This window comes from Corythoichthys intestinalis, chromosome 1, assembly GCF_030265065.1.
Source record: "Corythoichthys intestinalis isolate RoL2023-P3 chromosome 1, ASM3026506v1, whole genome shotgun sequence".
In the NCBI taxonomy this organism is placed as follows: domain Eukaryota; kingdom Metazoa; phylum Chordata; class Actinopteri; order Syngnathiformes; family Syngnathidae; genus Corythoichthys; species Corythoichthys intestinalis.
Window position 1 is genome coordinate 76,220,367 of NC_080395.1, and position 25,880 is coordinate 76,246,246.

A 25,880-nucleotide genomic window follows, 5' to 3' on the forward strand; every position below is an offset into this window, starting at 1 on the left:
GGCTATTGTTCTGCCGTTGTTAAACCATGTTCAAATGCAGCGGGACTGTGTCATGTAGATCTGCTTCAATGTAGAAACCGGGTTTACAATGTTTATTTAAAAACAAAATAAAAAGGCTTTGAGTTGAATTTCACAATGAGTGCCACCATTTAGCATTTATGACATAAAAATCAAAACAAAGTAATGCAAATCTCCCAAACTTTGGCTTTTTATATGTTTCAGGCGATACGTCAGTATGAAACGGAAGGCTTTATGAATAGAGAGCAGTTCGGACAAATATTTGATGAACTTGATAAAGACCGCATAAAAGAGGTACAGTATAAAGTGAATGTTAAAAGGCACATGTATGTTGCTTGATAGTTGCTAATTGTTAATAAGCCTGTTTTCTTCACAGCACCCTTCCTTACCACAGTATAACTCTGTCGGATTGCAGAAGCTGCAGGTCATCTTCAGTCACTACTTTTTTACGATATTTGGCAATGCAGTGGCATTGGCCCATGTGGTGTGCATATGTGTAAGTGAATTTTGAAAATGACAGACGTAACTACAATTTTTGAAACTCTGAATCAATGCCAGTAGGCAAAACGCAAATATCTGAATGATGCTTTCATGCGTGCGCAATGTGCAAGTGGATCATTCAGTGCTTCCAGCATTGCTGTCCGGCAGTCAGCGGGGATGAAATGGAGCATGCTCACTTTTAGTCATCTTAGCACATGCAGAAATCCTTTTGTCATTTAGAATTACAACTTTGCGGTTCTGCACATGCCTGTAACTTAACAAACGGACATGAATGCAGCGATTCCAATGTAAACACCTAAAACTTTCTATAAAGGAATATGTACTTACATTTGGTCATGGACGCACACGAAGTAGAGTTCTCTTCACACATGTGGCTGTCCTCAACTTCACTGCACACCGCTCTCTCACCGCATCTAACCCGTGCCGTTAAGCCAGGGGTCCTCGAGAGCCGCTATCCAGCTATTTCCATGTCTCCCTCCTTTAACACACCTGAATCAAATTATCAGCTCATCAGCAAGCTTTGATAACGATCCTGATTATTTGATTAAGGCCTGTTAAAGGAGGGAGACATGGAAAACAAGCTGGATAGCAGCTCTCGAGGACCAGGGTTGCAGACCCCTGCGTTAAGCATTTATTCACGCCGTATTCATTTTGCAGAAGATGATGTTTATGTTTATGTAACTTGTCTATTTAGCACCTTTGGATAATATTTAGAGTTCGACTGAATGTAAAAGCATGGTTATTCTCCGCCATAAAAGCTTCGGGAGCAAAATCTGCCATATTTGTTAAAACAGCACAGCTATTTTAGCCAATGGCAATTTAGCAATTTTGTCCGAAAGGCTCTAATGCTTGCAGTCATGCCTGGTTCTTGGTTTCATTATTTTTTAAGAAGTTGTATTTTTTTTGCTGTCTATATGCTGCCATAGCAGATTCATGGCGCATTAAGTCCCCGAACTATTTTTAATTTGTCCGTTTTACCCTGGAAACCACCATTTACAGACGTCGTGCAACCGCTTTTGTTTCAACCTAGCCATAAAAAAAGGTAATTAATTTTATTTATTATTCGAAATGGCTGTCATTTTTAGCTAAGAATCATTAATTGATGTCTAATATTTAGTTTAAAAAAAAAAACTACTTAAAAAAATTATTCACTTGCATATTTTAAACTTTAAACAATTTATGTCACAATGATAAAATTAGCGTCTGTAAAAAAACGTGTATCTACCTCATAACTATCGCTTAATTGTATTTTTTTCCATTCCTGTTGCATTTTCCCCAATATTTTAGATGGTAAATAATCGATCCAAACAAAGAAAAATTGAGAAAAAAAAAACTTTTAAAAGGGGTAACTATATGAACATGAACATCTCGACCACTCCTTGATATCTGCGATTTCTGCATCGCGACCCTTGTTATATTACCATGTTTCACCCATAAAATCCCCCCAAAATGTGGCTGTGGCCATTCACAACTGTGTTATGACACTCGGTGATACATGCTACATGGAGTTTTTGGATCGAAAAGAGGTAAGTACGCAATAATATCTCGTTAAAATCATGGTGGTTTTAATTATGCTCTCGCGGTCTCTCACCTCCAGTTAGGGTTTTACTGTTGTAAAAAAATTCTTTTTTTTTTTTTTAATGCCCTCCTGTTCAAGATTTTTATTCCCCTAGAAAATAGAGATTTTAAGCTTTCCAATGATGTATATCACATGCATATAGGGCAATTTTGAAATTTGTCCAAATTGGGGGTCTCAGAGCGGAACCTCAAGTCACATGAGTGTTTTTTGCCATCTATGTCAGGGAGTGCTGGGCAGGCAGGTGTGTGTGGACCCAAACGCAGGAAACAAAAATGCAAGGCAGGAGGCAGATGGCGATGAACTCAAAAAACGTTTTAATGATATCTAACAAAAACACAAAGTACAACCAAAACCACTGGGGATCAAAAGGGCAAGATTCAAACAAAACTTACTTAAATCGGAGGGACGGATACACGAGGGCTTGGAACGGACTTGACTTTGGCAGAGACAGACATAGACAATGACGCAACAAGGAGTGACAAGAAACTGGGTCATTATATACGCAGACAAGGGGTAACGAGACGAGGAACAGCTGGGTAACACAGGTGGATGCAGATTGCAGGATACACTGGGAAAACACACACAGGTGAGAGCAATGGGTAATCACAGGGACAAGTCACACAAGGAGAAACCAAACACAAAACCTAACAGTACCCCCCCCCCAAGGGACGGATCCCAGACGTCCCGAGGAAACAAAAAGTCAGAAGGTTGCTCGGAGGAGGGAGCAACACCAGCCCGTCACGGCCAGTCAGGCGGGCGTCCAGGACGCCAGACGTGGGCCGATCGCACGGGTCGATCGGGAGGGCGCCCGGGGCGCCAGACATTGGGTGACCGCACGAGCAGATCAGGCGGGCGTCCCAGACGAGGTAGTGCTCGGTCGTCCATACCGCCACGTTGTGGCAGGAAACGGGGAGCAGCATCGTCGGGGCGAGGGTCAGGAACAGAGTCGGAATCGTCGTGCGGACCAGGAACAGAGTCGGAGTAGTCTGCTGGCGTGACAGCGTCTGGGTCGTCGTCGTCTGCTGGCGTGACAGCAGCGGAGTCGCCGTCGTCTGCTGGCGTGACAGCAGCGGAGTCGCCGTCGTCTGCTGGCGTGACAGCAGCGGAGTCGCCGTCGTCTGCTAGCGGGACAGCAGCGGAGTCGCCGTCGTCTGCTGGCGGGACAGCAGCGGAGTCGCAGGAGTCTGCTGGCGGGACAGCAGCGGAGTCGCAGGAGTCTGCTGGCGGGACAGCAGCGGAGTCGCAGGAGTCTGCTGGCGGGACAGCAGCGGAGTCGCAGGAGTCTGCTGGCGGGACAGCAGCGGAGTCGCAGGAGACTGCTGGCGGGACAGCAGCGGAGTCGCAGGAGACTGCTGGCGGGACAGCAGCGGAGTCGCAGGAGTCTGCTGGCGGAACAGCAGCGGAGTCGAAGGAGTCTGCTGGCGGAACAGCAGCGGAGTCGCAGGAGTCTGTTGGCGGCACTTGACTGCGGGGAGCTGGCGCGGGAGGAACTTGACTGCGGGGAGCCGGCGCTGGAGGAACTTGACTGCGGGGAGCCGGCGCTGGAGGAACTTGACTGCGGGGAGCCGGCGCTGGAGGAACTTGACTGCGGGGAGCCGGCGCTGGAGGCACTTGACTGCGGGGAGCCGGCGCTGGAGGCACTTGACTGCGGGGAGCCGGCGCTGGAGGAACTTGACTGCGGGGAGCCGGCGCTGGAGGAACTTGACTGCGGGGAGCCGGCGCTGGAGGAACTTGACTGCGGGGAGCCGGCGCTGGAGGAATTTGACTGCGGGGAGCCGGCGCTGGAGGAACTGCCGCACGCCGTTGGCGTTGATGACCACGCCGAGGCCTTTGGTGAGCGCCTTCAGGTGGCAGGGGCAGCAGAACAGCCTCCTTAGGCCGCCTTGAGCCTGGGCGACCCCGTAGACCACCCCGGGGGGGTCCCTGATAGATGGCCCAACGGGATCCCAGGTAGGAGTCCTTGGCTATGAGCTCCGAACGTGACACCGAGTGCGGAGGGTGGTAAGAAAAATAATCAGGGGAGACAGAGGGCATGAAATCAAAATCAGAGTCTGAATCAGAGAGAAGATCATATAAATTATGATCTTCCTCAAAATCCGAAAAATCTGAATCAAAAAAAATATGTCGAGGAAAAACATAATCAGGGGAACGGGCAGATGGTCGTCGGCGTGCACGCCGGTGGCGAATTTTTCCCGCTGGGTCCACAATTGGTTGCGTCATTCTGTCAGGGAGTGCTGGGCAGGCAGGTGTGTGTGGACCCAAACGCAGGAAACAAAAATGCAAGGCAGGAGGCAGATGGCGATGAACTCAAAAAACGTTTAATGATATCTAACAAAAACACAAAGTACAACCAAAACCACTGGGGATCAAAAGGGCAAGATTCAAACAAAACTTACTTAAATCGGAGGGACGGATACACGAGGGCTTGGAACGGACTTGACTTTGGCAGAGACGGACATAGACAATGACGCAACAAGGAGTGACAAGAAACTGGGTCATTATATACGCAGACAAGGGGTAACGAGACGAGGAACAGCTGGGTAACACAGGTGGATGCAGATTGCAGGATACACTGGGAAAACACACACAGGTGAGAGCAATGGGTAATCACAGGGACAAGTCACACAAGGAGAAACCAAACACAAAACCTAACAATCTGCTGCAGTAGTCATGTCTGTTCATTGCTGCACACAACACCAGTGCAGTACTTGAAAATGAACTAACTTGTGAATGCAAATTCGCTAGAATGAGCCCGTTCACAGTAACGTTGGTGAGGCAAAAATATGATGCGTTCAGTTCACGTTCGACCAAAATATGTACTTGTTGGAGAACAATCATTCATTGAACGCGTTCATGCACAACACTGTTGGACTGTTAGTGACTTAATGTCTGTGCGAAGACAAAACTGCTACAAGCAAAGCGTTTTCTCATGACGGTGTGTGAACGCACACTTTCGTCGATGTTTTTAAGATATTAAGCTTTGCTTCCAGGGTTATTTTTTTGTTGTTGTTGTTGCTGGACCAACTTTCTTCTTTGAGGCCATCATGTGACAAAAGGAGGGCGAAGAAGGCAGATATACAGGGTGATCCAAAATTTTTGACCCCATTTCGTAGGCCAATCATTTCAACACTTCTCGTTGGAATGACCTCAAATTTTCATAGCTTGTGTAGAAACGTTTCAAGTGTTTGTGTAACGTTTGGCATTTCTATCTTCAGGTTAAGAAATGCCGTTCACTTCAAAAGAAAAAGCATTTTGCGTGTTAGAGTATGCTCAGACTCAGTCACCGAAGACAGTTCATCGTGCCTTGTTCACAAAATTTGCTAAGAAGGGACCAACTACCAAACAAATTGGGACTTGGCACCAAAAATTTCAAGAAATTTCGGCGAGTTTGGCACGAGCTCGAATACCGACTCGATGTGTGCAGAGTCACAGGCGGTGCTCATATTAAACATTTATGAAAATCTGTCATACAACCAACAAATATTTGTACATTTCTTTGTAAATTTAACCAATAAAACTTATGACTTTCAACATAAAGTGTATTTAGTTTCATTAAGATCCATCAGGTAGTTTCCGAGGTATAGGCATTTAGAATTGGGTCAACCATTTTGGAACACAAAAACACAGACAAGCACTATGGACTAGCCAAGCAGAAACACTGGTGTTCGGGACTAAATGGCAGATGAGGCACGGGCGTCGTAAAGTCGAAACGTCAAAATGTCGCAGGTCCTGAGGACTCCCTGTAATTGATCCAACTGAGGATTTTTAAAACTCTGAACAATCGATTCCAGAGCCCAAAGTTTTGCCATCAGGGAGCTCATTTTTTTCATGTGTAACTTACATAGCATACCATAAACTGGCCCATTCCCGAAACATTTTAGAAGAATTCCTTTTATATTGAACTACACAAGTAAAATGCATATATGGACTGCTAACAGTAAAAACAATGGTAGAAACAGACATTGGAAGAGGATTTAAACAGGGATGATGATAGTGGGTACTACAGAACCCCTCTGAAATTGTACACCATTAAGATGCAGGAACAGAATTAATTGCTTGTAAAAAAAAAAAAGAAAAAAAAAGACCCACTGTTGTGTCGTGACTGCAATAATTTGTAAACATTCTCTTTGTTATCTAGACCGTGTTGGTACTGAATTCAGAAAAGTCTGTTGCAGAGAGAGATAACCATAACATGGAGGTGAGCTTACCAATAAGATTTCTTTAATGCATCACCTTGTGACAGGCATTTGATGACAACTTATGTTACAATGGCATTTAGAGAGTTTCCATTTATTTCACATTTTTTTCTCATGATAGATAATCAACATGTGTTTCATCATCTACTACCTGTTTGAAATGTGTGTGAAGATATTTGCCTTGAGCTGGAGAGGGTACCTTTCCTACAGAAACAACATATTTGATGGATTCCTGACCATCGTACTGCTGGTATTGTAAAAGTTGAGATGGCACATTCACAATAATTTAGGATACCCAATGCAGGCACACACCCTTTCCAAATGCCATTTTTTGTGTAATAGATTTACTGTATTTCACACCCCCCTTGCCCCCATTGTGACCTACAATCTGTACACCACTATAACCATGTTTTACATTTAAATCGCCTTATTTATACCATGGGGGGAAAAAAATTCTCCGAATGTCATCAAGATGAACTGTTGTTATCACAATATCACCTTTTTTATTACCATATTAGGCCAAAATAATACACCAAAATCATGAACTCCGACTGGAAAAAAATATACAGTACATAATAAGAAAAATGTATGGAAGTAAATCTGCGTCAGCGGATTTTGAATTTACACGAAAAAAAATTTTAGCATCAAGGAAAAGTTCAGTTGCAAAAATTTTTTTAAGCAATACTTTGTATAAAATATTTCTAGAACCACTGATTTACCGTATTTTCCGCACGATAAGGCGCACCTAAAACCCTTCAATTTTTTTCAAAAGCCGATCTTGCGCTTTATAATCCGATGTGCCTTATGTGTTGGATCAATATTAGTTAATCATGACATGACATTCCCTTTAAAGGGATCCATGGATAGAAAGACTTGTAGTTCTTAAAGGGAACCACAGGATAAATGTGAGTACGAGTAATTATAATTTGATATTAAAGGGCAACTGAAGAGCTTTTCGGATTTCGCTCTTGAGTGTTTTACTCAGTTGAATTGTATTAAATGCATCATTCGCTGTCTCAAAAAGTCACATAAAAAAAAAAAAAAATAATAATAATAATTGACCGCGTAGTTTTTGAGTGATGGCCATAGCAACACCATAGCAACGAGGGACGCGCCGTCCTGCCGACTGCTACCTCATGACGTAACTTCCAGGAAGCCTCGCCACCACTCTGAACAAGGAAATATAGCACCACGCTCTCCTCGCCATATATTGCAAACATTTTCTGGGTTTTACTCGCGGGATTCGTCATGCCATCTTGATGTGTAGCGATGAATTGCTCACAGGAAGACTCAAGACTCTAGGAGTGGTCCAAAAAACTTCTCCTGCAAAGGTTTGGACCCTTTTTGGGAGCATGCATACAGGTCCCCAATCGGCTCATTGTTTTCATCACTTCAGCCACAACAGCTTTGAAAACCTACAACAATGCAACCTTGGTTTTACAAATCCGTAAGTAGAGATCCTTAATGGCTTTTATGATTCTAAAATGTAATGCACTTCTGTTGATAAACGAGGGGGACTCCTACTGCCTGTTTGTTGAAGTGCGACATTTTTGTTGTTGTTGCTGTTGCCCTGTCATAAGTAGATAGGTTTGCTGACAGGTCTACTCATGTCATTTTATGACTATATCAATAGGTATTATGTAAATTCAAATGTTCCCAGCACCAAATAGGCCCTTAGCTCGTTGTTTTTGGGCCTGTCACAGGTTAAATATAAAGCCTATATTTGAAGAGGGAACAATAGCATCAAATAGATGCTGTTTTGACTGGGGCATTATTATTTGATCACCAAGAAATTATTATTAAATTAAAATTAAGATTCATCCAATATTTTCATGCTGCTGTGATTTTTTTTTTTTTCTCCAGGAAGCCAAACATGAATTAAGCGGCGGAAACCCTCAACACGATGAAAAAAAACGTTGCAAGACAGTCGCCACCCAGTTTCCCAAAATCAAGAGAGAGTGGGTCGAGTCATATGATGACTCAAGTGATGCGGTGTCCAGCGATGACGACTGAAGAGATCCTATGAGGCCTGCCAGATGCTGAATTTCTTCTGTCTGCGACATCAGATGATGATGACTTAGGAGAAATAAATGTAGCAAATTTTGATGAGAAGAAATCATAAACTAGTCATATATATAGTACACATTTTTAAAAGAAAAATATACCTTCACATTTTAATGATAATGCATTATCTTTGTATAGAGAACACTTAATGCTACAGAAAAGGGTAAATACATATTTCCCACTGCCACGATCATTTTTCAATGTTGCGCTAGTCCGTTGCTATCCTAACTTTGTGTTGCTTACTAAATGTATGTTCTTTGATGTGTGCCATTGCGTGTTTGGTATAACTTAGCTTATATGTTGTATCACAATCTGACAGCGAAAGCTGATGCTGATTCAACATAAATCTGGTATCATTTATTATTGTGGCCTATTGAATTTTTATCAGAATGTAATATAATTACAATATATTATATACCAATAGAATACATTAAACAGTCAACAAAATGTGTCAATGTTGTTTACAATATATGGTTTTATTTTTTTAAATGTAATTCATGCCCCTGTCAGTGCTTCAGCCTCCTCAAGTTTGGCTCTCACGTCTGGGATCTCCTGACGACACAGGTATACTCTAGGAAGGGTAATTACTTGACGGTTTACAGCAACACCTGGAAAATAAAATCGTTTTGTCATTTATTTTGAAAAATCAATAACATATCATTCATTTAGCCACATTTGGGCTAGCTTTACCATATTTAGATCAGTAGGAGCTGTCCCATTACCTAATATCCAGTTTTAGCTCTGTGGAGAGCGTGGAAAAATATACAACCATGCATTCTCTCTAATAAAAAAATCACGATGCTGGATTTAGGTTTACCACTCACTCTCCCGTTCGTGAAGTGTCGAGCTGTCAATTGGCGTCATGACGCCATCTGCTGTGTCAAGTAAATCGCCGTCATCTGACGCCTCAGGTTCAAACATGTAGGGATTAATTGTAGTTCATCTTTCCTGGGAGCCTTTGCCATCGGTAGCGTCACGAAAGAGCGATCCTGAATGGTTCCCTTTGGTGGAAATATCACTGACATCGTTGTTGCTGCTATGCTAGCTGTGGGTAGTCTTCTGTTGCCTACTTCACACTTCCGGGTTTGCGAAGGGACCATTAACGGAGTGCAAAAAAACTAAAACAAAACAACAACAAAACGCAAATTATCCTTGCAATTACGTATTGATAATGTCATGGTTGTTTTGACGAACTCGTCCAAAGTTTATATTCGTAAGATTACACCAAAATCCGGGAAGGTCTTCAGTTGCCCTTTAAAACCCCTCTTAATGTTTTCTTTTTAATTAATTTCGTAAAATTTTAAATAAGAAAATAAGCTAGTTGCTCGCCATTGTTGTTGACATCACTCTAACTATGTAGGGTAGTGATTTAAATACACCATGAGGTGTCGATGGCGAGTTATACATTAATAAGACATCAAGCCAATGAGTGCGTTTTGTCCCTTGACTGACGCCGTAGCTACGTTTTTTTTTGTTGTTGTTTTTTTTTCTTTAGACTGGGTCTACTGTGATTCACGTTCATTTGAGTGTTGTCTTCACAAGATTCCTGTGACTAAATATAGCCATCTAGTGTATTTGTTTAGCTAAAGGAGTTGCTAAAATGTTTAAATATAGTTCGACCAAAGTCTGAGTAAGTTTTATGTGTATTTTGTGCATCTATTTTGATTGTGAATGCCAGTTCTCTTTGCATTGTTGTGTTAACTGTGTGAGAATAGGGCCGTAATACAGATTGAAGCACTTTTCTTCTTGGTGACATTTTTTTAGTATTAGTTTTGAACTATTTTCACTATATGATACTTATGTGTGTTGTGAAAGAGTTGCTCCCCTTTGTCTCTCCCACTGTGGATTAAAGAAACTACAGCGTCAGTCAATGGAAAAACGCAATCATTGGCTTGATCCCTAATTAATGTAAAACTCGCCATTGACACCATGTGGCGTACTTAAATCACTACCGGACATAATTAAAGAGGACAGGTAGAATTTTGGCAGCGTGGCCCTATGACGTCACCGGCCTGCGACGTTAAAATACGTTACATTAAAATAATTTTACAAATTGGTTAAAATCAAGAGGGGTTTCAATATCAAATTATAATAACTTGTAATGACATGAGCTTTTAAGAACTACAAGTCTTTTTATCCGTGATCCCTTTAAAAGTAAATGTTATTATGAGTTAAAATAATTTGATATTTTAACCCCTTTTGATGTTTTCGTTTTATACAATTTGTAAAAAATTTGCTTAACTAACAGGTCGCTATTGTTGCTGATGTCGCAGGGCTTCCACAGTATGGCTAGCGACATAAACATTTCATTAGAGCTGAAATGAATACTCGAGCAACTCGAGTAACTCGAGTTTAAAAACTGATCCGAGTAATTTTATTCACCTCGAGTAATCGTTTATTTTGACAGCTCTAAGCATCACGTTTTGCTCGGACTACTTTTAATGCGGGACAACGCACTGATGTCACCTGCGGAGAGGAAGAAGGGAAAAAAAAAAAAAATACTGCAGCCGAAAGCCGCTACGAACGACGCCGACGTTGTTAAATACTAACCCGCACGATGCTACGTTGGTAGCAGGATGCGTCTCATAGAGATCACATGTATGTTGAACTAGATGAGAAACGACAGACTTGGCCGCGTCTGAGCAGCGTTAGTAAACAGCCGCCATCTTAAAGCAGTAGAGCGCTAAGCGCTAATAAAGAGCGCCAAGCGCTAATAAATAAGATTAATGTTACTGTCACTACTAGCTCACGTAACGTTAGCCCTGCGGAGGGCTAGGTTTCTATTAATTATGACCACTGTCGATGCGTGGCTAACGTGTCTTACATACAGGCTTTAACATAACATAGCATTGTGGAGTGATGAGGGTGTAAAATAAAAACTTAATCATGCTAACTATCAATTTTAGCTCAGTAGTCATTGCTGGATAAAACACCAAGTAGCACTGGTCTCTAATGTGCTCCAATACAGCCTGTATCATACATTTATTTTGAACACTGCAAAAACTCAAAATCCTACCAGGACTTACAGTTTAGACTAACTTAAAACTCAACTAGAACTTAAAAATGGCTTGACACAAATAGAAATTCAATTGAAACACGAAATTCAATTGAAACACGTGGGAAAAAATCCTAACTTTTAAGTGATGTGTGTTATCAAGCGTAATTACATTTTTAGGTAATATATTAATAAGATCTAAAAGTTTTTTGAGTGAAAGCAGTGAATGTTTTTTTTTTTTTTATTCTCGTTACATCTGAGATGCAATTGTTGGCTGTTTTCAACAATATACTGTACATCGAAAATAAAGACATTGATTGACTGAAAATGGTTCAAGATTAGATGAAATGTCTTGTTTTCTCATGTATATTTATAATTGCTCTTCACCTAAAAATATATTTGTTTTATCCGATTACTCGATTAATCGATAGAATTTTCAGTCAATTACTCGATGACTAAAATATTCGATAGCTGCAGCCCTTCATTTCATCTGTTCAAGCCTTTCAATTTGAACCCGAGATGAACATTAATGAGCGTGACAGCACTGTCGATATTCCACAAAACGAGCAGCAGAGGCAAAATGAACAGGAAAGACGTGATGAGAGGAGATGAGAGGATGAAATTGTGTTCTGCCAAAATGCGCTACACAGGCAAAACGTCTACAAGAAGCGAATTTGACACCCAAGGTACTACCGTGCGGTTTCAGCTTGTTTTGTTTAGATGCATACAGACAGAACATTCTAAAGATGCCTTAAGAAAATACTTAGTAATATGAAATGAGGGTGGTTTAAATACGCTATGTGACTAATGTGGTCAAGAGATCAACAATCTGCTTTAAAGCTACTGCAACAATACACAATGCTTAAAAGTATGAGAGGGAAACACATGTAAGGTAATAAAAGACTCAATAAAAACACAAATTGTAAGTACTCGCCACTTTTATTAACCGATGTGCGCATGTGTTGGACGTCTCGTCACGTAGAAGGAATTGCAGGAGACTGGTAGTGTTCATCGAGTGAGTGATAAACTAACCCTTGGCGTCCATTTTGCGCATAAAACATGTCCTAAACATTATAGATTTTTAAATCAATGGCAATATTTTATGTGTTGCTAATGATATATTTTAGTAAAAGAGAACAATTGTGGCTTATTAGAGTCTTTGAGGTTCCCTTTAACCCAGCTTCATCTCGTGGCTGCATAATGCAACCCCAACAACTACAACTACTGCGCCCATAGACTTCATAATATATTGACATAACACGGGGCGCAGGGCCGATCCATAAGGGGCCTATTTTCAAAAACTTTTAAGTTAAAATATTTTCAAAACCAAATCTGCTACCGACCTAAAACCAAAACAGGCACCTACCTTAGCCATATGAGTCTCCATGAGCAGCAGTACAAAAAAAAATTCAAAGTCGTTCCCTTGTAAAATCCCGATTAATTATTTTTTATATAACAAAACTTAAATGGCTATAAAATTCTCAGATATTACACTAGATACACAAAAATCACCAAATGCAGAGTTAATCATCAATATTTTCAGGATCAATAGCAATATTTAACATGTTAGTTTTTGCCCAAAATAGCAACTTAAATTTTTTTGAAGAGCCAATAAATCACTCAATTTTCACATTAGAAACTTAATACTTGAGGAAAACATGCGGAATCAATTATAAATAATTAAAAATTATAAATAATTTATAAATAGATTATTAATTCATTCTATATGCAGTAACAACATAGTATAGAATAGCTCTTTATTGTCATTATACAGTTGTAAGTTATATAATTGTAGTGAATGAGGCTAGTGGCCGCCTGACGTAAACAGAGCTTTTCGGTTGAAAATTCTTGTGAATTCTTGTGAATAAATGCTTAAATCCCCAAATTCTTCATAGATATGGACGTAAAACAGTCTCGATTTTTGGTTAAAAGCAAAGAAACTGCAGTTAGCGTTTATTTTACGTAAATATGTCGAAGTACAATGCTACTCTGTTAGCGAATGAGGCAAGCGGCCGCCTGACGTGAACAGAGCTATTCGGTTGATAATTCTAGTGAATAAATGCTTAAATCCCCAAATTCTTCATAGATATGGACGTAAAACAATCTCGATTCTTGGTTAAAAGCAAAGAAACTGTTCATTTAGCGTTTATTTTACGTAAATATGTCGAAGTATATTGCTTAGTGAAAAAATGCTTAAATCCCCGAATTCTTCATCAATATGGACGTAAGAGTTTTAAAGTCTATGCTGCGCCTAATAAAGAGGTGCCCCGCTATAGTTGAAAACAGTTTTAAAATAGGTCATTCATTGAAGCCTTATATTCCAATGCGCCGTATAGTGCGGAAAATACGTAATCATTCAAACATTTATTTGTTGCTTGCAGTGCTCTTCCATGCTTTTCATGGTGTAAACTGTCAAGAGTTATCTAAAGCGCAAAACTGGAGCATGCCCACTACTTGTGCTCGCATAATCTGTGTACGTGAACACACAATTAAGTGAAATCATGTAAAAAGTAAATCATGCTTGCTTTGTTTTGACTGTTTTGTCATGTTTATCACTGAACATTTGTTTCTTCCACCATTAGGTCCTGCAGATAACTATTTATGTTACCTACCGACTTCCTTATTCAAATGTGTAAGTTTCATGTCATTTTTCATTTATTAAATTGATTCTAAGCCCATTACGGGAATGGTGTGTTGAATATTAACCCATCACACTTGCAGGCAGGTATGGAGGCACTTTAGAGTGAAAAGGGAGGTATAATTAGTGCTGCACCTCCTGCGCTAGTTGCTCAAAGGCAATATTTTAGTTTGACCTGCAAGTGTTTGCGGTTCAGTAATCGCAAATATTAATGTGAGTTTTTTTTTTACCTACCCCACTGATATTATTGGCATTTTTGTTCCAAATTGTATTATTTATTTATTTATTTTTATGTTAAATTATAAGAGAATGTAGTTATTGGACCAGATTTGCTTACCATGGTTCGCTCGCAGTCTCTTTAGAAATGCTACCAAACGAAAGACAAAAAAACAATTCAAACAAAAGAATCAACAGCAAAAAGCCCTAGCACAAACTTTGACCATGACCAGGTAATCAAAATACCTTTTTCATTTTTGCATTGAGGTTAAATTGGTGCAAAACATGGTGAGAGGAGGTCGACAGTACGTTTCTCAACAACATATCAGCACAATGGAAAATATTTCATTTTGTAATGCACAGATGGCATCCGCAAAGACTATTTTATTCCTCCATCCATGTCGATTACAGACAAACATAGGCGCATGTGTAAACGCGCAATCTTTGCCCCATTCAAACGACTCTACCTAAATCAAGCATCTCAACCATATTTCCTATGTCAGTTTACCATATTAACACCAAATATACAGTACAATGAGCCGAGATCCAAACTGCATGTTTACGTCATCACGACAGAACTAAAGTGCTTTTCTCAACTAACATGATGCATGGACAACCAAATGCGAACGTGGCCTGTATTTTAACGTAACATAGCTATTAGGAGTTATTCAGATAACCAAGCATAAAGAACATGCTAACAAGTTTACCAAACCATCAGTGTCACTCCAAAACACTGAAATAACATGTGAAATGATAAAATAATGTGTTAATAATTTCGCACATAAGTCGTTCCAGAGTATGTCGCACCCTCAGCCAAACTATGAAAAAAACGTATAGTCCCAAAAATACGGTATGCAAGTTTACCAATGATTTCTAGATTTGCACGTTTGATTGTAGAGCTACCAAGCTTCTCGGGCAAGATCAAAGCTACAAACCTGTCAATCATCTTTAACTTTAAGTACCAAACGCAAGCTGGACAGTTTGGCTGCACTGCGGGAATTTAATATGGTCCCTTCTCACAATTACGTGAACATCTTCCAAAATGATCTTCGAAACGACCCCCGAGGCTCAAGAAATTTTTTTTGAAAGGTACAAATTGAAATGCCTTGGGAGGGTGCACATTTTGTGGCAAACTCTGACCACGTCCTATAGTGCCGGCATTGTGGTAGCATTCTGTTCAGTTGGCTTCACAGCTGATGAAACCTTGATAAATGTGCTTTCTTAGACGTTTTGGGACAAAATCCAGTTGCTAAACTAAATAAGACCTCAATGTATTTTTGTGTGGAACTGTTGTTCACAACAACAATAAAAACTATTCCGTTCTCGCCGAAACTAGTAAGCTCTTTACAAGCTATTACAATCTCTCGTACTCCTTAAAAAAAAGATTCTTTGTTTTCTTATACAGCAAGTAGAATCCATCAAGAGCCAGGCTAGCGGGCCGAGTCCTAGCGGTAATGAAGCCGAGTGAAGTCGGTTTCGGCCGGATTAAACTGCGACTGGCAGAGGGGGTGTGGAAGTCGTGGAAAAAATGTGACAAAAAGAGGAAGCCATAAAATTATTGTAGTGAACCACTAAACCGCAGCAAATGGACATGGCTGCATGTGAATACTACTTTATTTTTATACTGCTCGCTTGATTAAACTCCAAACTACTCACACAGGGACACAAATGCACTGTACTCGATGTGACGCAGGACGACAAGCAACATTGCTTCTCGCCGTATTTTGATTCCGTCATCACAAGAGGACTGCGGTCCTTCAGACTATTTGGTGTTAACCTAAAAATGCAATTTTAGCTATTTTCAGCCAATTTCGGTCACATCTGTAATTGATAGCATCCACAAAGATGATTTTTTTTCCTCCATCCATTTTGATTTAAATTACCGACCAACAGGCTTAAACACGCTAACTTTGCCCTGGTCAATGGACTTGGATGATACACAATGTTAGCACCAACATGCCAACTTTTTTCATATTCCTGTTGTCATTTTACAATGCAGGAAAGTAATAAATGAAACTTCAAAAGTATATCACATTTGAAGGAGAAGACTTTGGCGTGCGTCGTCAATTTTTTCCTCATCATTTGTCTCCACTGTTTAAAAGCATCTCCAATGCACATCCTTGTTTTGTTTTCAAAAATTTTCATGACTCATTTGACATTCGGAACGAAATTCTATTGCGCTGTTGTTGCGCGGCATCGTTAATTCTAACTGTGAACATGGTAGCAACCTTTATTTACAGTATGTAGCCTTCAGAGCGGTTGGCAACCTGGACAAAGACAAAGAACTGATCTTGTAATTGGCTGATGGTGGAGGGCAAGACATCTGTTGTAAACACGGAATCAAAACAATGAGAACTAAAACAGGCTGAGTATCGGGAAGGTCTCGGCTTTACCATTGAGAACCATGTTAGAAGTATTTCCATAGAACGTGTTTCTTCAATATCTATTGAAATATTGGGACTATTTATTGAATAACTTAAGTGCAAATCTTACATAATGCTCCTCTAACATAAAAGTTGACACAAAATATCTGTCCAGTCTTTACACAGCTTATCCTATTCAGAGTCACAGGTTGCTGGGTCCTCAGGCAACCATGTACAGGCAGACTGCACCCTGAATGTCAGTCAGTTGTAGGACACGTATTGTGTGGAGGAATCTGACCTCTTAGCCAGATTGCCGGAATCACGCCAGCCGAACCGCCGGACCCGCCCTTATGCAGCTCCAACGACCCGGGCCAGCGAAACTCGGCCAAAAGACCAAACTCTGCGCGTTCACCTTAGTCTTAACCCCTTGTACTGACTCCATTTTGAAAGCTGGAAAAGGCTTCGAAACACAAGTTTACAATTTATTCTGAGTCGACAGCAATCATACAGCACAGAGGGACCCAGGCGAGGATTCAGGGTCACCATATGACAAGTCAACACAAGGCGGGGCGGGCTGTGGGCAGAAGAAGGGTGTGCTTGGGCGTTGTTTAGGATTATTGTCTGTTTGTGGATTGGACAGGAGGATTCGGGAGTAACTGTTGTCAGGGCAACGAGGGTTGTGGATTTTGCCACCTCAGTGTCAAAGGGGCTCTTGGAGTCTTATCAGTCGTGTTATCAGTTGGATATCGGGCCTTCTCTGGTGTTCCTTGTGTTGGGACAGGACATGCCGCCATTTGTTCTGGACTTTCCGGGGGAACTGATTGCCGGAGTTGGTGGTGCAGACGTGGGCTTCTGTCTTACCTCGTTAGCTTCAATCCTGCCCAGTCAGTTGCATAACGTACAAGTTGGGCTCCCGTGATAAGAAGGCGCCATGTATCTCTTATGCCCAATGGCAAATATATTCTGCTTGTTTTCCTTAAACTATTGTATAAATGCTATTTATTTTATATTGGGTGTGTTAGAGTAATCCAAACAGTAAAAACGAGAAAAGATACCATTCCCTGATTGATTATATTAAGTGTGTTAGAGGAATACAAACAGTCGATCGGTAAATACGAGAAAAGTTAATGACATATTTCTGTACATGTCACTACAGGAAGCAGTCCTCTCAGGGAACATTCTCTCTATGGGAAATGGTTCGTTTTGTTAACATGCTGATTGTCTTCCGCTTCCTGCGCATCATTCCGGATATTAAGGTAGGTAGGAGTTGTTTACAATGAGTACAGTATGTGTCTGGCAGCACATTCGGCAAGTCAAGGCAAGTTCATTTGTAGAGCACAAAGGGGCAGTTTAAAGTTCTTCAGTGCTATAGTCAGGTTTTTAAATAACACAAGTTGGACATTGACACAATTTCAACTCTCACACTGCAGTAGATTTGAAATTATAAAAAAAAGATGTGCTCCAAGTGCAGAATTTGTCTTCAATGATATTTTGGGCATTTTCCGTTTTGTTTTGACTCAAGCAAGTGAAAAGCGTGCTCACTCGGGCAAGGGCGTTGGTTTGTTCTCAACATTGGTAGGAATGCTATAACAGCATCACAATTGTTTGCTGGGGACGGGACAATAATAAGACCAAACAGATTATTGAACAGGGGTCAGGCAGTGTTGTTTTCGTCAACGGTGACTATAATGAAAATATTTCGTCGACAAACAATTTTTTCACGACGTTGACGAGAAGATAATGAGCCAAAAACGTGTCTTGGGAGACTAAAACATAACGACACGAATGCCAGTTTTCGTCTGATGGGACGAGGACAAGACAAAAATGCGCCATAGTTTTTGTCGCATGTTCACAATGGTTGTCTGGTTATGTCACTCATGTGACGTGCTGCGCTCCCCCAATTCACCCGTTAGAGTCTTCTCCAGTCTCCCCATTGCCTGTTTTGAGATACACACGCTAAGAATAGTCTTCTTTTCTTGGCAAGAAGAGAAATTATGCCATGTTGCTTTAGCCTTTAAAGGTCTGTGCTAGCGTTAGCATAACATTCACGTTCGCGTTAGCATCAGGTTATAGTTAACGGCAAGCGACCTCTTAAACTCTCTGTGCTGAGTGATCATCACACACTACATGTTACTCATAGCGTTAGCATAGCATTAATGTTCGCGTTAGCATCAGGCTATTGCTAACGGTGAGCGTCCTCTTTAACTCTCAGACTGTCTTTTTTTACATACAGTTCGTGGCGTCCTGGTGGGTATGATTATTTTTTTTCACATTTTACAGACGAATTTTTTTTTTATTAAACTAGACGAGTCTTGAATTTTCATCAACAAAAACTAGACGAAGACAAACACATTTTGAGATGACTAAAATAGGATTAAAACTAAAAAAAAATACAGTAGTAAATCTACATACGAAGTTAATTCGTTCCAGGACCTTGTTTGTAAGTCGCTTTCAAGGTTTTCTTGAGTACACCATCAATTGCGGCGGACAGCAGGCGTTTTGTGTTGAATAAATTGTGAAATAAATGATAAAAACCTGACAAAGCTAGCGATTTCTATGGCGATGTAACCACAGTAATAATTGTCAAATTAACTTATAAAGACTGGCGAACGGTGGTCGGAGGGGGACCGTGGAGATGTATTGTTCAGTCAGTTCACGGATGCGCACCCCACGCTCATATTTCATTTCAATGGTAAGCGTCACCTTTTTCCCTTGTTTCACCACCTGTATCAACCTTTTTGAAACCTGTGTTGATTTCTCTCACAAGAAAGTCAACCGTGCGGTACTGTGGTGCTGTCATGTCGTCGTATTTCGAGCATGTCGTCGGATGTAGAAACAAATGGCCAGTCAAATTTTATGTCGGAAGTCGAAAAGATCCTGTGTCAAAGCGATCTTATGTCGAGGTACCCCTGTATTGTCATCCAAAAGACTAAGACTAAGACGAAAATTAAAAGGGCTGCCGAAAACAACACTGGGGTCAGGTCTACATTTCTCACAAGTATGAACCTAATTATTGATCGGCTAAATGATCAATGCAAAAGAAATCTGTATTGACCCTATACTAACTTTCATGTGTAATGCAACACCGTGGCTTCAGAGTGCTAGTTTCATGATTAAAAAAACGGGGAGCTATCCAAGAGTGGTTCCACTTCTAGGGGACACTGGAGCACCCCTAGACTCAAACTAAAGGATTGTAATAAAAAAGTGATTTGGGGGAAAAAAAATAAATAAATAAAAATCTGAGATATTCAAGGACCTATCTACATCTGAGGCAAACTAGACCAGTGTTTTTCAACTTTTTCTGAGTCACGACACATTTTTACATAGGAAAAAATGTCGCTGCACACCACAAACCAAAAATGTGCCAAAATTACTTCCTGTACAGTATATTTAATTATCCAATAATTTCTCAATATTTTTTCTAACTCGGTGTGACTTGGGCCTGTTTAAATGAACACAAAGCCGATATCCTGGCTGGAATTGAAGAAAGACGCACACGAAGCTCTTCTTCAACAGCTCTTTGTCTCTGTTTTTTTATTTTTTATTTTTTAATCGCAGTTAGGCTTGAAAAGCTCAGACTTTTCAGACAGGGGGACTTGTCTGCAATGTCTTTAACCGCATCAGGGCAAAGCATCTCGCTGACAATTACCGTAATTTCCCGAATATAACGCGCACTTTTTTCCCCCAAAATCAACTTGTAAACTCATGGTGCGCATTATAAACGGGTACATGGATGGAGACAGAAATATATATGTATTACATATATATATATATAAACCGATTTTTTTTCATTGACACGGCCACGTTGTGTTGAAGAAACGTATGCGGCGACCCGTTGCCGACCATTACGGTACGTGACGTCACCATTTTGTTTCGGTAATACTTCACTCTAATCGGCCGAATGATTTCGTCTGTGTTAAATTCTGCTTTTTTCACTCTTCATAAAGCACAGAATTTAGTTTCTTGAACTCATTTGAGTCGACGTTTATTGCAGCTCCGCAATTCGGACCATAACAAATGTAAGGACACACACTTCCTGTGTCCGTCAACTATATCGGTCCCTCGTGAAACTCAAACCCAAATTACAATAGTTCCTTTGGTTACTGTCGTGTTGACAGTGATGAGCTCTCACGGATTTCCGACTTACGTTCTGACTTTCATTTTACCGTATCAATCCATGGAAGAAACATTTATTCATCATGAGGAAACGAGCAAGTTATACACCAGCCTTTAAAAGAAAAGTCACATCCGTTTTGTTTTCTCCTAGATTCTGGTAAGTTGGAGAAATTGTCAAATCATATTATTACCGTAAATATTGTCAGTTTACGGTAATGTTTTGAACTACCAATGTGCTATGCTTGTGCTGTGTTTCACCAGTCAGTAAAATGACATCTCTGTATCTGTACACGAGCTGTTTTCTTGTATTCTTCTATTTATTGGTGCACGTTATAAACGGGTACAATAATTTTCCCTAGATTTTACAAGTAAATTTGGGGTGCGCATTATACACGGGTGCGCCTTATATTCGGGAAATTACGGTACTTTGCATGCAGGTAGTGATAATTTCTCTGCCGCAGTGTGGGACTTTTTGAATTTAGCAACAAGTTCAGCAAAAAGGTAACTGACTTTGATGGCTTTTTATTTACCTTTTTCGTTTTTCTCAAAAAAGTTGCCTGTTTCTCTGTGTTTTCACAAAGATAAAATAGTCCATCGACTTGTTTTGAAGCGACGGGTGTTTCATTTGGAGATGACGTTTAAGATCTGTTTAAGAGTCTGTGACCCATCGCCTTATTGGCCTCTCGAGCCAGAACGACATCATCCGTGCAATCAGATTTGTTTATTTGCATGATGTGTTCTTATTGAGCAACGTCACTCTTGCGTGTTGGAAGTCGTCTCCACAACAACACAGATGGCAAACGGGAGAGCCGAGAAGATATTCCAATCGGCGGTAAATTGTTTTAAATGACCAAAAACTAGGGCTGTCAAATTTATCGCGTTAACAAGCGGTAATTAATTTTTTAAATTAATCACTTTAAAATATTTGACGCAATTAACGCATGCACTGAATGACCCGCTCACGCATTGCCTCAAACAGATTACAATGACACAGTTTATGCACATTAAGAGTGAAGAGAATGCCACCGGCCGCTTGGGGGCAGCACCGTTCCATACTAATGTTGGTCCTTCTAATAGTGGGAGAATTAGTAGTTGTGAGACATTTATGCTGTTGCATTGTGCTATTTGTGCTCCACACATATTTCTGTAAGTTTTCTTTCTTTTAGTGGCAATTATGTGTCTCTTGTTGTATTTTGGGTAAGATATGTACAGATATACAGTATATGTATATGTTATAAAGGCGAGTGGACACAGGTGTTCATTGGACCACGCCGTTTATTGGCATAAGCTTCGGCAACTCCTTCACAACAAACATAAGTATCATTTAGTGAAAACACAACGAAAATAATATTCCTATCACTCAAAAAAAATAATAATAATGTTCACAAAAAGAAAAGCACTTCAGTCTGTAGTAATGAGGCCCTATTCTCACACAGTTAAACAACAATGTAAAGTGAACTGGCATTCCCAATCAAAATAGCTATGCAAAATACACATAAAACTTACTCAGACTTTGGTCACTCTATTCTTATTATTGTTATTTTTATTCTTATTATTATTATATTAACTATTAAGAATTTTATTAAAACGAAAACATTAAGAGGGCGTTTTAATATAAAATTACAGTAACTTGTAACTATAACATTTATCTTTTAAGAACTACAAGTCTTTCTATCCGTGGATCCCTTTAATAAAAAGAATGTTAATAATGCCATTTGTGGATTTATTGTTAAAATAAACAAATACAGTACTCATGTACAGTATGTTGTATGTATATATTCGTCTTGTGTCTATCTTTCCATTCCAACAATAATTTACAGAAAAATATGGCATATTTTAGAGATAGTTTGAATTGTGATTAATTACGATTAATTAATTTTTAAGCTGTGATTAACTTGATTAAAAATTTTAATCGTTTGACAGCCATACCAAAAACATATCGAGTCGCTAAAACCAACAGTGTGTCTTGCGCTAGCCATGTTGAATAAACTTCTCCGTTCTCCGCTCTCCTTGTATATTTATTACCTCACACTAGAGTTTCTTGTTGCTTTATCAAGGGCACGTCCGCCTGTCGCTGATTGGTCCACTCCGCTCTCAGTTTGCTGCGGCTTGGTCCGCCCTGGGAATTTTTGATCCGTCGTACGGTCGCCAGACTCAATCGCTGGAACAGCGGTGAGTCTGGTGTATCAAGCAACTGTTGGAGAGTTGCTTGTGTTAACGAATTGCTCGGATTTCTAGTCATCGGCCACCTTGCTGTCCTCGAGAATGTGTTGGAATAAAACACAAGGGGAGTACTGACGGTCGTCACATATGGAAAGGACGCTTTCATGTATATCGACACTTGACGAGTCTAATCCAAGGATGTACAGTAGACGTGCTGGGGTCCACATTGTCGCGGACAGCAAGGTGGCTAGAAATCAGAGCAGTTCTTGAATGCGACATGAGCAATACCTCATTCATTTGCACACAACTGAAACCTACTACCTAGTCCTACCTTCCTTCCTTCCGCAACTCCGCCCGATGACGTAAAAAAATTGAAAAATGCAATGTTGGATCATTTCTTGCAGCACACGTGACAATCACGGCAACCTAGTATGCAGCGGCACACCGGTTGAAAGACACTGTACTAGACTACCCCAAGACTCGAACCAAATTCTGATGCTGTCATTTGTCATGTCAGTTCACGTTCATGTTCATGTCAGTGTTGGGACAATTTGAGCATCCTGAAAAGTTGGTAGTCTTATGTCACTACCGTCCCTATGCAAACCTACGCCCTTGTGTTCGCGTCAGGCGACTGATTTGACCATTGCTGAAAATTACTCTTGAAGGCCTTCAAAATTTCTTTGGTACATTGCAAGTTACCGTTCGTAGTCATTGTGAACATATTTTGCAGATTTGTCTTTATTGATTATTATCTGATGGTATTGTTAAAGCAACACTAGGTAACTTTTCAACCATTATAAAATATTTCCATAACATTTATGATGATATGTCGTCTGACAAGTAGTTGAATGATGCATCTTTTATATCTTGAGGGGGTCTGTATCGCTTTCACCAGCACTAATAAACTTTGAGGAAGAAACTACAAATGTGTTAACTTCTTTACGGCATACGTCACTTCCCCCTGTCATTATAAAGACGGAAGTTGCGCAAGTTCTGCAAAGATGGCAGAGCAACAAAAGACATAAAAAGATTTTGTCCGAGGAGACAAAAAAAAAAGGGAGGCTACCAGGATAAAATGACACTCAAGAATAAGCATTGACCCTGCTTTCACTCACTGGCGTTACCCGCAACCTCGCCCCCTCCTGACGAGTTTGGACGACTGGATGGCGTGCTGGTAGGGGAAATATGGTAAGCAATCAAACGTTTCTTACGCTCAACATCATCATATGTTATTGTTTCGCCATATCAGGATTCATAACTCTAATTACTATTCATCCTTCTCAAAGCCGCTGGAAACAGAAATGTCGTTCAATCCATCTGTAGACGACCGGGAGAGCAGAATTTTATTCTATTTTGTATTTTTTTTTTTAACCTGTCCTGTTCAGCTGCTTGACATGGAGAATGAAGATCTGAGTGTCCGATTGAACTGAACAGTTTTAATGTATCACATAGGAGTATGATCAGAATTTTACAGCACTGTACACTAGTCTTCATGGGATTTGCAGTCTTCCTTAAAGTGCGTACGACAGGGGGAAAAAAAGTCTTAAATAGCATTATTATGTGAATTAGAATCATATTTTGAAACGATTTGACAATATACAACAATTTGGCAAAGCGCAGATGACGAGATATTAGTCTTTTAATCTGCCGGTTAGCCACGCCTACCTTTATAGGTGTCTAGTGTCCCCAACAGGAGGATGACATCGGCAGAAGAATGGTTTCATCTGTTTTACTATTCTGCCCATTGAGGGGAATTACTCAAAATTAGGAAAATGTGACGAAGAGAGCAGCAAAATGTCATTTTTTCAGTCTCTCTACCTTTTTACAGTTCCTGTTCTTTTCATAGTGGTTTAGCGTCCCCCTGGTCCCTACTCACAGTTTTTGTTAGAATTCTCTGACTTTTTATCCAGTATTTTGCTAAGCTGGGATAGAATTATAATTGTAGGGGGTTTGAATATACATGTTGATGATGACGGTGACTCTCTTGGTAAGGCTTTTAATGACCTACTAGATGGGACTGGCTTCATTCAAAATGTAAATAAACCAACTCATGGTCACAAGCACACCCAGGACCTGATTTTAATTTACGGTACGGAGATTAGCGATTTTAGTGTCCATCCCCACAACCCCGTACTGTCTGATCATTTTCTAATTACCTTTCAGTTTGTACTTCAAGATAATCCTTCACTAGTGACTAAAACTCTGATGAAAAGGACATTATGTGATCGCTCTGTTTCAGAGTATAAACAGATAATTTAGCCAATATTTGCCTCCATGTCATCAGATTATGAAGGAATAATGTCTGGCCTTGCTGTGAATGACGAGTTTGTTGATAGTGTCATGTTTACTCTACGAACTGCTCTCGATGTAGTCGCTCCCCCCAAATTAAAGTTTGTCAAACCGAGACGAGCTTCTCCCTGGTATAACACTGAAACACGCTCTCTCAAACAATCGGCACGTAAATTAGAAAGACTTTGGCGCCGTTCTAACACAGAGCACACTCTCTCCGCCTGGAAACACAGTTTCGTGACCTATAAACCTTGCGTATGACTAAAACCAGATATTACTCATCCTTAACAGTTGAAAACAAGAATAATCCTAGGTAGAGATGTGCCGATCGATCGGCATCCCGATCGGGTCCGATTACGTCATTTTCAAAGTATCGGAATCGGCAAAAAAATATCGGCCATGCCTTTTTTAATATATATTTATTTTTTAATTAAATCGTTTTCTAATTGTATTTAACGTTACAGACATACATGTAATATGTTACACTCATCCAGAGTCTTTAGTTTAGGCTTAAGGTAGGGTTATCAAATTTATCCCGATAACGGCAGTAATTAATTTTTAAAAAAATTTATTATGTTAAAATATTTAACGCAATAATGCATGCGCTGCACGACCCACTCACACATTGTCGCGCTCAATCTGTAATGGCGCAGTTTTACCAACATAGAGAGCTTAAAGGCACCGTAAAATGAGTAAAATTAATTTTGGCAGCCTTTGGAGCCTTTTTTTAATTGGCTAAAGC

At 40.2% G+C, this 25,880-nt stretch overlaps 1 protein-coding gene across 9 annotated transcripts in view; it reads left to right on the top strand.

Moving 5' to 3' along the window:
- LOC130918470 (two pore channel protein 2-like) overlaps positions 1–25,880 on the top strand; it is a 109,255-nt gene that overhangs the window by 61,425 nt on the left and 21,950 nt on the right. For 6 of the 9 annotated variants that reach the window (XR_009063769.1, XM_057840209.1, XM_057840232.1 and 3 more), the window contains 6 exons: positions 223–312; positions 395–514; positions 6,237–6,296; positions 6,416–6,544; positions 13,936–13,985; positions 17,727–17,826. Coding sequence is in view for 8 of the 9 variants with exons in the window: in XM_057840209.1 (XP_057696192.1) it covers positions 223–312; positions 395–514; positions 6,237–6,296; positions 6,416–6,544; positions 13,936–13,985; positions 17,727–17,826 (549 nt within the window). In the remaining variant the exon portion in view is untranslated. The remainder of the gene's footprint in view (positions 1–222; positions 313–394; positions 515–6,236; positions 6,297–6,415; positions 6,545–13,935; positions 13,986–17,726; positions 17,827–25,880) is intronic. The other 3 variants (XM_057840224.1, XM_057840200.1, XM_057840192.1) reach the window with 2 other exon arrangements.